A 12,183-nucleotide genomic window follows, 5' to 3' on the forward strand; every position below is an offset into this window, starting at 1 on the left:
TCTCAGTTTTGGCACAGTACTGCACTCACTCTCTCTGTTTTGGTGCAGTACTACACTCACACTCTCTCTGTTTGTGTACAGTACTACACTCACTCTCTCTGTTTTGGTACAGTACTACACTCTCACTCTCTCTGTTTGTGTACAGTACTGCACTCACTCTCTCTGTTTTGGTGCAGTACTACACTCACACTCTCTCTGTTTGTGTACAGTACTGCACTCACTCTCTCTGTTTGTGTACAGTACTACACTCACACTCTCTCTGTTTGTGTACAGTACTACACACTCTCTCTGTTTTGGTGCAGTACCACACTCTCTCTGTTTGTGTACAGTACCACACTCACTCTCTCTGTTTTGGTGCAGTACTACACTCTCACTCTCTCTGTTTGTGTACAGTACTGCACTCTCTGTGTTCAATGCAGTTCTGTCCCCCTTCATCCCTTTTGGTATATTCCCCTTCCCCCTCCCCCGCTCAGTTTGGTGCAGGACCGCCCTCTGTCTGTTGAGACTCATGTTCTACTCCCTCCCTCCGCTTTCTGACAGATCGTTCCGTCCTCATCCCCCCCCCCCAACTTCGGGGGAATGGAGTTGTCTAACGCAGTGAGCATGCGCAGAAATAAACCGCCCAGAGCTTGGGTAAGGAACATGGAGAGAGGGAGAGTGGGCAGGAGCGAGAGAGAGAGAGATGGTGGGGCAGGAGCGAGCGAGAGAGAGACCCAGGGGCGAGGAGACAGTATTAGACTTAGAATCCATGCGGTGTGGAAACAGGCGCTTCGGCCCAACGAGCCCATACTGCCCCTTGCATCCCCCTATAACCCACACGCCCCCGAACACTGCGGGCAGTTTAGCCTGGCCAGTCCACCCCGCCTGCACATCCTTGGGCTGTGGGAGGAAACCCACGCAGACACAAGGGAGAATGTCTGTGCGGAGTTTGCACAGTCTCCCGAGGGTGGGATCGAACCCGGGTCCCTGGCACTGTGAGGCTGCGGTGCTCACCACTGAGCCACCGAGCCACCTCCTTCGTTTGACCCTTTGCCCAGCAGCGCCATGCTCTCTGACACACTCACTTCCCCCTCTGTGTTTTCTTTTTCCCGCAGGATTGCCCTCTCAGAGGACAGAGAGCTGCCCGGGAGGTTCTGTGCTGATCTTTGCAGACACAATGAGTGACGGAGATAACAACCCAGCAGCCATTCCCGTTGCGGTCGTGGACATTCAGGGCGACGAACGATGGATGTCTCAGGTGAACGGGACAGCTGGGTTCCTCCTTCAGCCGCGCTCTCAAGGGGCACTCTTACACGTTCCTATGATGTGCCCCCTGAGGGACAGTGAGGGGTTAATGTGGCAGATGTAGCCTACATGGGCTTCAGTATGGTTTCTGGTAATGTCATGCATGGCCGACAGGCTAAGAAGCTCAGGGCAAATTGGACCCTAAATTGGTGTAGCGACAGGAAGCAGAGGTGTACCATTGGGTTTAGTGCAGGATCACTTGTTGTTTTACAGTGCACGGTAATGATCTATCCACAAATGTAGGAGCTGTAAGTTTGCAGCTGGCACAAGAATTGATGATGTGGTGTATCGAGAGGAGCATACCATTCGCTCATAGGACGGTACAGTTGGAGGGTAGGGGGCGTTTGTCTGGGCTGCTTGCTGCTACAGTGTCACAGAGACGTACAGCATGGAAACAGACCCTTCAGTCCAACCCATCCATGCTCAGCAGATATCCTAAACTTAATATTGTCCCATTTTCCAGCATTTAGCACATTATCTCTAAGCCTTTTCCATTCTTGTATCCAACCGGATGTCTTTTGCATGTTTTTACTGTACCATCCGAGAATATAATTCTGAAAAGTGAGAGGCAATGCATTTTGGGAGACCTGGCAATGCAAGGGGCAACACAAAAGATCCCCAGGGAATTGTGCGTTGTCTGTGAATCCTTGAAGGTAACGGTCAGCTAGATGAACGTGGAGGAGGCGCAGGACATGTATTTTCCATCTAACCTGTCCAAATATTTTACAGCAGGTGGAACCCAAATCCCAGTTTCCTCGCTCAGAGGTTGGGGCAGTGCATTGCACTCTATGAGCCCCAGGCAATTGAGATTCTTGCCTTTATTAGTCAACGCCTTGACTAATAGACCAGGGAGGTTCTGTTGGAGCTGCGTAAGATGTTAGTCAGGCCACCGCAATCTGCTGGGAAGAAGGACATACCAACAGTAGCATCTTCGACCAGCCCAACATCCCCAGCACCGAGGCATTCAGAGGAGGTGTGGACTCCCAGCTCCAAAATGGCTGGTGAACTCCAAGTGGACAGAGGAAGTGCTTCAGGAATACCCTCCAGGCCTCGCTGGAGAAGTGCAGCATTCCCACAGAAACCTGGGAATCACTGGCCCAAGAGTGTCCAAAGTGGAGGAGGAGGAGCATCCGGGAAGGCATCGAGCACCTGGAGAAAGCAGAGGGCAGGTGAAAACAGTGACAGGAGCGCGCTGCCACACCAACACCCCACGCACCCCTTTCCGCAACCATCACCTTCTGCCCCAAGTGAAACAGAGCCTGTGGAAGCCATGTCGGTCTATACAGCCACCTCCAGATTCATCCTGAGCGTGGAAGAGAGTCATCCTCATCTGCGAGGGACCGCTGACCATGGTGATGACTGTGTGAAGTTCTAGTCACCACATTAATGGAAGCGCAAGATTGCACTGTGGAGAGGGCGCAGAGGAGATTCACGAGGAGGTTGTCTGGGATGGAGCAATTTAGCCCTGAAGAAAGACTTGTAATATTTGCAGCAAACACTGGGGGAGGATGCGTCTGATTAAGGGCATACACACGGTAGAGAAGGTAAAACATTCCCCCTCCCTAAGCAGGGGCACGGTTTTAAGGTGAGCAACAAGTGGCTCAGAGGACAACTTGAGGAACAATTATTAAGAAGGTATTTCTAACGCTTGCTTCATTGCTCAGTCCTTTGAGTATAGGAGTTGGGACATTATGTTGAGTTTGTACAGGACATTGGTGAGTCCTCTTCTGGAGTATTGTGTACAGTTCCGGTCGCCCTGTTATAGGAAGGATATTATTAAGCTGGAGAGAGTCCAGAAAAGATTTACCAAAACGTTGCCGAGAATGGAGAGCTTGAGTTACAAACAGGCTGGATAGGCTTGAACTTTTTTAACTGGAGCGCAGGAGGTCAGGGGTGACATTACGATTTTATAAACGTCGATGAGAGGTATAGATACAGCAGGTATCTTTTCCTTGGGGTAGGGGAGTTGAAAACTAGGAAGCATATTTGTAAGGTGAGAGGAGAAAGATTTATAAAGGACACAAGGGACAACTTTCTTTGCACAGAGTAGTTTGTGTGTGTGGAATGAGCTGCCAGAGGAAGTGGATATTGGTTCAGTTACAATGTTTACAAAGAAACCTACAGCACAGGAACAGGCCCTTCGGCCCTCCAAGCCTGCACCGATCAAGATCCTCTGTCCAACCTGTCATCTATTTTCTAACGGTCTGTGTCCATTTGCTCTCTGCCCATCCGTGTACCTGTCCAGATATATCTTAAAAGACACTAACGTGTCTGCGTCTACCATCTCTGCTGGCAACGCGTTCCAGGCACCCACCACCCTCTGTGTAAAGAACTTTCCACGCATATCTCCCTTAAACTTTCCTCCTCTCACTTTGAACTCATGACCCGTAGTAACTGAGTCCCCCACTCTGGGGAAAAAGCTTTTTGCTATCCACCCTGTCTGTACCCCTCATGATTTTGTAGACCTCAATCAGGTCCCCCCTCAATCTCCATCTTTCTAATGAAAATAATCCTAATCTACTCAACCTCTCTTCATAGCTAGCACCCTCCATACCAGGCAACATCCTGGTGAACCTCCTCTGCACCTTCTCCAAAGCATCCACATCCGTTTGGTAATGTGCCGACCAGAACTGTACACAGTTCTCCAAATGTAGCCGAACCAAAGTCCTATACAACTGCAACGTGACCTGCCAACTCTTGTACTCAATATCCCGCCCAATGAAGGAAAGCATGCCATATGCCAAGATAATAAAATGTGAGGCTGGATGAACACAGCAGGCCAAGCAGCATCTCAGGAGCACAAAAGCTGACGTTTCGGGCCTAGACCCTTCATCAGAGAGGGGGATGGGGGGAGGGAACTGGAATAAATAGGGAGAGAGGGGGAGGCGGACCGAAGATGGAGAGTAAAGAAGATAGGTGGAGAGTGTGTAGGTGGGGAGGTAGGGAGGGGATAGGTCAGTCCAGGGAAGACGGACAGGTCAAGGAGGTGGGATGAGGTTAGTAGGTAGCTGGGGGTGCGGCTTGGGGTGGGAGGAAGGGATGGGTGAGAGGAAGAAGCGGTTAGGGAGGCAGAGACAGGTTGGACTGGTTTTGGGATGCAGTGGGTGGGGGGGAAGAGCTGGGCTGGTTGTGTGGTGCAGTGGGGGGAGGGGATGAACTGGGCTGGTTTAGGGATGCAGTAGGGGAAGGGGAGATTTTGAAACTGGTGAAGTCCACATTGATACCATATGGCTGCAGGGTTCCCAGGCGGAATATGAGTTGCTGTTCCTGCAACCTTCGGGTGGCATCATTGTGGCAGTGCAGGAGGCCCATGATGGACATGTCATCAAGAGAATGGGAGGGGGAGTGGAAATGGTTTGCGACTGGGAGGTGCAGTTGTTTGTTGCGAACTGAGCGGAGGTGTTCTGCAAAGCGGTCCCCAAGCCTCCGCTTGGTTTCCCCAATGTAGAGGTAGCCGCACCGGGTACAGTGGATGCAGTATACCACATTGGCAGATGTGCAGGTGAACCTCTGCTTAATGTGGAATGTCATCTTGGGGCCTGGGATGGGGGTGAGGGAGGAGGTGTGGGGACAAGTGTAGCATATCCTGCGGTTGCAGGGGAAGGTGCCGGGTGTGGTGGGGTTGGAGGGCAGTGTGGAGCGAACAAGGGAGTCACGGAGAGAGTGGTCTCTCTGGAAAGCAGACAGGGGAGGGGATGGAAAAATGTCTTGGGTGGTGGGGTCGGATTGTAAATGGCGGAAGTGTCGGAGGATAATGCGTTGTATCCGGAGGTTGGTAGGGTGGTGTGTGAGAACGAGGGGGATCCTCTTGGGGCGGTTGTGGCGGGGGCGGGGTGTGAGGGATGTGTCGCGGGAGACGCGGTCAAGGGCGTTCTCGATCACCGTGGGGGGAAAGTTGCGGTCCTTAAAGAACTTGGACATCTGGGATGTGCAGGAGTGGAATGTCTTATCGTGGGAGCAGATGCGGCGGAGGCGGAGGAATTGGGAATGGGGGATGGAATTTTTGCAGGAGGGTGGGTGGGAGGAGGTGTATTCTAGGTAGCTGTGGGAGTCGGTGGGCTTGAAATGGACATCAGTTACAAGCTGGTTGCCTGAGATGGAGACTGAGAGGTCCAGGAAGGTGAGGGATGTGCTGGAGATGGCCCAGGTGAACTGAAGGTTGGGGTGGAAGGTGTTGGTGAAGTGGATGAACTGTTCGAGCTCCTCTGGGGAGCAAGAGGCGGCGCCGATACAGTCATCAATGTACCGGAGGAAGAGTTGGGGTTTGGGGCCTGTGTAGGTGCGGAAGAGGGACTGTTCCACGTAACCTACAAAGAGGCAGGCATAGCTGGGGCCCATGCGGGTGCCCATGGCCACCCCCTTAGTCTGTAGGAAGTGGGAGGGGTCAAAAGAGAAGTTGTTGAGTGTGAGGACGAGTTCAGCTAGGCGGATGAGAGTGTCGGTGGAGGGTGCCTGGTCGGGCCTGCGGGACAGGAAGAAGCGGAGGGCCTTGAGGCCATCTCCATGCGGAATGCAGGTGTACAGGGACTGGACGTCCATGGTGAATATGAGGTGTTGGGGGCCAGGGAATTGGAAGTCCTGGAGGAGGTGGAGGGCGTGGGTGGTGTCACGGACGTAGGTGGGGAGTTCCTGGACCAAAGGGGAGAAAATGGAGTCCAGATAGGTGGAGATGAGTTCGGTGGGGCAGGAGCAGGCTGAGACGATGGGTCGACCAGGGCAGGCAGGTTTGTGGATTTTGGGAAGGAGATAGAAACGGGCCGTGCGGGGTTGGGGAACAATGAGGTTGGAGGCTGTGGGTGGGAGGTCCCCTGAGGTGATGAGGTCGTGAATGGTGTTGGAGATGATGGTTTGGTGCTCGGGTGTGGGGTCATGATCGACGAGGCGGTAGGAGGTGGTGTCGGAGAGTTGGCGTCTGGCCTCGGCGATGTAGAGGTCAGTGCGCCATACTACCACTGCGCCACCCTTGTCTGCGGGTTTGATGGTGAGGTTGGGGTTGGAGCGGAGGGCTGCCCATTCTGCGGGGGAGAGGTTGGAGTGGGTGAGAGGGGTGGAGAGGTTGAGGCGGTTAATGTCTCGACGGCAGTTGGAGATGAAGAGGTCGAGGGAGGGTAGGAGGCCTGAGGGTGGTGTCCAGGAGGAGGACTTGTGTTGGAAGCGGGTGAAGGGGTCAGTGGAAGGAGGGTTGGGTTCCCGGTTGAAGAAGTAGGCATGGAGGCGAAGACGGCGGAAAAACTGCTCTATGTCCGACCGTGACTGGTGCGGCATCCTCTACATTGGGGAAACCAAGCGGAGGCTTGGGGACCGCTTTGCAGAACACCTCCGCTCAGTTCGCAACAAACAACTGCACCTCCCAGTCGCAAACCATTTCCACTCCCCCTCCCATTCTCTTGATGACATGTCCATCATGGGCCTCCTGCACTGCCACAATGATGCCACCCGAAGGTTGCAGGAACAGCAACTCATATTCCGCCTGGGAACCCTGCAGCCATATGGTATCAATGTGGACTTCACCAGTTTCAAAATCTCCCCTTCCCCTACTGCATCCCTAAACCAGCCCAGTTCATCCCCTCCCCCCACTGCACCACACAACCAGCCCAGCTCTTCCCCCCCACCCACTGCATCCCAAAACCAGTCCAACCTGTCTCTGCCTCCCTAACCGCTTCTTCCTCTCACCCATCCCTTCCTCCCACCCCAAGCCGCACCCCCAGCTACCTACTAACCTCATCCCACCTCCTTGACCTGTCCGTCTTCCCTGGACTAACCTATCCCCTCCCTACCTCCCCAACTACACTCTCTCCACCTATCTTCTTTACTCTCCATCTTTGGTCCGCCTCCCCCTCTCACCCTATTTATTCCAGTTCCCTCTCCCCATCCCCCTCTCTGATGAAGGGTCTAGGCCCGAAACGTCAGCTTTTGTGCTCCTGAGATGCTGCTTGGCCTGCTGTGTTCATCCAGCCTCACATTTTATTATCTTGGAATCTCCAGCATCTGCAGTTCCCATTATCTCTGATGCCATATGCCTTCTTGACCACCCTATTGACCTGCGTTGTCACCTTCAGGGAACAATGGACCTGAACACCCAGATCTCTCTGTTCATCAATTTTCCCTAGGACTTTTCCATTTACTGTATAGTTCGCCCTTGAATTTGATCTTCCAAAATGCATCACCTCGCATTTGCCCAGATTGAACTCCATCTGCCATTTATCTGCCCAACTCTCCAGTCTATATATATTTCGATAAGTATTCAAACAGGAAAGGAGGGGCAATGGGCAGGCAGGACTAGTTTGGTTTGGGATTATATTCGGCATGGACTGGTTGGAGAGCAGGGTCTGATTCCATGCTGAATGACTCTATAATCACCCCTCATAATTTAACCTTTCGAGTCCACCACAAAATGTCTGTTTTCCTGGATCGCTTTTCTCTTGTATCTTGTAGCATAACCGCTTTGTGGCAGACACGAAGGATAAGGAGCCCGACGTCCTGTTTGTGGGAGACTCTTTGGTTCAGTTACTCCACCAGTTTGAGGTGAGATCCTGCCCTCTTACCTCCCAGGGCAAGAATAAATACTGGTCAGCAATGCCTGTTTCTCAGGAAAGAGTCAATTGGAAAAAACACTGGGAAAGCGGGGATTGAGGGATAAGTGAGAAAAGAGCTGGGAATCAGGAGAAGGGAATACAAGAAATGTCCAACATAATCATCGTTTCCTGGGAGATGCAAGTATTTTTTTTGATGCAGATCAGACTGCTGTTTTATCCTCCTCTGAGCTGGACAGCAATTCCATTTGCTTTGAAATTTTGACCTGAACTGAAATGCACTCTGTGACCTGGGTCAGGGGGGCGTGAAATGGAGAGACGGTGATAAGTGCTATAATTCTTGCATTCATAGTGTTCTGTGCATTGTTCCCGGGAATCAGTATTCCCAGTCTCCATCACTTTAACGCTCTCTCCCCTCATGTCTTTCTTGGTCTCTACGGTCACCTCCATGTCTTTCTTTCACTTGCTCTCTCACTCCTCTCTCTTTCTCTCTCTCATTCCCTCCTCGTGTCCCTCTCTGTGTCTCTTTCACTGCACCTCCCCCCCCCCCCATGCAGTCACTCTCTTGCTGTCTTCCCATGTCCCCTGCCATGCCTTTCCCTCTCGCTCACCATCTGTCTACATGACCCTCTCCATCGCCCAGTCTCATTCCTGCTCGCTTCCTAACAGAGTCACGGAATCACACAAGACTGGAGGTGCCCTTTAGCTGATTGAACTACAGTGTCTGAATAAAACTGTCTGAACTACTCTAAATCCACACAAGTCCCACCTTCTCATACTAGTCCCATAGTCTTGAATGTTGTCATCGAAGTACTTTTTCAATATTGTGAGGTTCCCACTTCAGCAAACTCCCAGTCAGTAAATTGCAGTCCCATCACCCCTGGGTGACAAACCTATTTCCTCTCATGCCCTCTAAATCACCTTCCTCTCTCTCACCTTTTAATATTATGCCTCCTTATTATGGACTATTCGACTAAGAGAAGAGCAGTCTTCTATTCACCCTATCCTTGCCCCTTCTTACCTTCTGCCTGACTATCAGATCCCCTTCAACCTTCTCTGCTCCAAAGATGATAACCCAATCTTATCCAGCCTCTATTCATTACTAAATTGGTCCATACCAGCTAGTAAATCTCTTCACATCGATCTCCAATCACACAAACACCTTCTTTCCTCAATGTCACCTTGCACACTCACACCTACTCTGTCTCTTTCTCTCTCTCTCCGTGATGCTCTGCCTCTCTCCATGTTTCTCCCACTCCTGTGTCTACCTCTCACTCACGCGCCCCCACCTCAGCCCCATCTCACGCCCCCTCACCCCCTCCATCTTACTCTTCCTCCTCCCCCCCCCCCCCCCCTGTCTATCTCTGTCTCTGACCCTCAGTCTCACTGCCTTTTTTGACCTTCTGTCTCTGCTCAGATCTGGCGTCAGTTATTTTCCCCGCTCCATGCCCTGAATTTTGGAATTGGTGGTGACGCAACCCAGAACGTTCTGTGGAGACTTCAACATGGGGAACTGGAGAATATCAGACCCAAGGTAAGATTTGTGGAGATTGTCAGAATGAAGGGGACAGAATGGCAGGGATAGAGAGTATCAATAATTCAAGGGGCAAAGTAACACTGTCCCTCAAGACCATTAAGTGTGAGTGATCAGTTCACCTCTTTTATTGATGTTGAATTGGGCATTAAATTTCCCACAAGGATCAGCAAGCTGCCTGCCCACACAATACCCTCCTCTTGCCCATCCATTCTCCTAGTCATCTTGCTGCAGCTTCCTCAACACATACTCTTGTGATGGTACTGTGGCTTTAAGATGTTTTGTCCTGTCTTGTTTTAAAGAAAGGTTTTCAGACAGAGGTGTCTGAACTGTCTACTTGGAAAGCCAGCTAACATAAACAGTTTGAGAGGCCTTGGGGTGTTTTTTTTTAAAACTTAAAGTCAGAACAATAGAAATAGCTTGGCTGGGTGTGGCCAGCTCTCTCAGAGTTAGGATTTCAATTTTGTTTTTAGTTTTTAGGTTGACCTTTAAACAGTCACAGTTAGAGTCCCAACGGGGCAGAATTTGCTGGAGCTTTGAAGTAGCAGCAATTATATTTTCCCTCTCTTGGTTACAGCTAGAAGCTGGGATTTCTCTGTGCTGCTGGGATTCCTGTGAGAGAAACCTGTTTCTCTGAATTTGCCTTTTTGCCAAGGGGTGTGTTAATGGGCTGTTACTATATTGGAACAGTTAATTAGTAATAGTTACGATATCTATTATTTGGTTAAGTTTTCCAGTGGAGCTAAGTTATTCTAAATTCCTCTTTCTTTTGTTGTATTTTAACTACAATGTTTAGATAAATTGTGTTCCGCTTAACGTCAAGTGGTTTGACCAATCACATTGTATCTGAAACACGCACTTCACATCTACCTTTTAAAGTGATAAAAAGTCAAGGTCTCAGCTACCTTCTTAAAATATCTTGACAGGGTCTGGTCTAGTTCAGAAGACACTAAATCAAATAAGATGTTTGAAGTTTCAACTTCTTGTGCCAAAGACAGCACGTCTGATAGTGCAGCACTTCTGCTGTCCTGGCCCTGCCTGTGTATGTTTTGCAGGGTAATGGTTCTGAACAGTGAATATTCATGTTACATTGCTCCAACAATCCTCCTCATGTATCTCTCTGTCTGTGGAGTAATAACCTTACAGTAATGATGCCTTATTCCAGTGTAGCACCCAGGAATTGTTGAAAAATAATCCTGTTTATTTACTCTACCTGTGCGCCTCATGATTTTATAAACCTCTACAAGGTGACCACTTCGACGAGCCGGTGAACGTAGCCCCAGTTTATTCGGCCTCTCCCTTTAGTTCACCAGACCTTCCAATCCTAGCAACATTCTTGTAAGTCTTTTCTGAACCCTTTGATGTTTAACAACATCTTTCCTATAGCATGGAAACAAGAATGGCACACAGTATTCCAAAAGTGGCCCTAACCAATGTCCTGTATAACCGCACATGACCCTCCCAACTTCTGTACTCAATGCATTGACCAATAATGGCAAGCATACCGAACACCTCTTTCACCGCCCTGTCTACCTGCGACTCCACTTTCAAAGAACTACAAGCCTAAGGTATCTTTGTTCAATAACTTACACCATTAAGTGTGTACTACCTGCCCTAATTCATCTTTTCCAAAATGCAGCACTTCAATTTTGTGTAAATTAAACTCCAACTGCCACTCCTCGGCCCACTGGCCCGCCTGATATCTTGTCTGTCCACTGACCTCCCATTTTGGTTGTCGTCTGCAAACTTGTTAACTGTTCTGTGTCTGCGCGTGCATGTACACCACCCTGACTACTGGGTGACTGTCTTTGCAGGTCATCGTGCTGTGGGTGGGCACCAACAACCATGACCACACGGCAGAGCAGGTGGCAGGGGGCATCGAAGCCATTGTTCACCTCGTGATTCAGCGGCAGCCTCAGGCCAAGATCGTCATCCTGGTGAGGCTAGGGCAAGGGGGCAGTGGGGGCAAAGCAGTGCAAAGATCGTCATCCTGGTGAGGCTAGGGCAAGGGGGCAGTGGGGGCAAAGCAGTGCAAAGATCGTCATCCTGGTGAGGCTAGGGCAAGGGGGCAGTGGGGGCAAAGCAGTGCAAAGATCGTCATCCTGGTGAGGCTAGGGCAAGGGGGCAGTGGGGGCAAAGCAGTGCAAAGATCGTCATCCTGGTGAGGCTAGGGCAAGGGGGCAGTGGGGGCAAAGCAGTGCAAAGCTGGTGGCTGTGTGGCGTAAAATGTTCCTGCCCTCGGTACCTGTTTTAGACTACCTACCCATCCCCTGTCCTGGGCACCGCTCCGGTCTCTGCTATCATCCACATCTCCTGATGCCTGCCTTTGCCTGTTCCAGGGTCTGTTACCCCGGGGGAAGGACCCGAATCCACTGAGGGTGAAGAACGCTCTGGTGAACGAGCTGGTGAAGGGCATGGTGGAGAACATCAGCAACGCTTCCTTCCTGGATGTGGACCCAGGCTTTGTGAACTCAGACGGCACCATCAGCCACAATGACATGTATGACTACCTGCACTTGACCCGCCACGCTTACAGCAGTGTCTGCCAACTCATCCATGCTCGGGTACAGCAGCTGCTGAGTGAGGCTTCCTCTGAACCCCCTAATCTGGGCATCTGATTGCTGGAGGCTGCCACTGTCAACCTGGGCACACTGCTGTGTGGATCCTGCAGCACAGAGAGGGCCCGAAGGGAGACAGGTCGCACAGTGAGATGACCAAACTTGAAAGGGCTATGCTTGGACTGACTTCTTCTGTGACCTACCAACTGAACCCAACCTTTCTCATTCTCTTCCCTCTATCTCTCATTCTCTCCCCTCTATCTCTCTCTCTCTC

At 51.0% G+C, this 12,183-nt stretch overlaps 1 protein-coding gene across 1 annotated transcript; it reads left to right on the top strand.

Annotated features, from left to right (window-relative positions):
• Positions 1 to 696: 696 nt before the first annotated feature.
• On the top strand, positions 697 to 12,177 carry LOC125448595 (platelet-activating factor acetylhydrolase IB subunit alpha2-like). Its single transcript, XM_059641381.1, has 5 exons — positions 697 to 1,237; positions 7,720 to 7,809; positions 9,235 to 9,351; positions 11,166 to 11,288; positions 11,691 to 12,177. The coding sequence occupies exons 1-5, from the start codon at positions 749 to 751 to the stop codon at positions 11,967 to 11,969; spliced, it is 1,098 nt and encodes a 365-aa protein (XP_059497364.1). The 5' UTR covers positions 697 to 748; the 3' UTR covers positions 11,970 to 12,177.
• The last annotated feature ends 6 nt before the right edge of the window (positions 12,178 to 12,183 follow it).

This window comes from Stegostoma tigrinum, chromosome 41 (assembly GCF_030684315.1).
Source record: "Stegostoma tigrinum isolate sSteTig4 chromosome 41, sSteTig4.hap1, whole genome shotgun sequence".
Taxonomy (NCBI): Eukaryota; Metazoa; Chordata; class Chondrichthyes; order Orectolobiformes; family Stegostomatidae; genus Stegostoma; species Stegostoma tigrinum.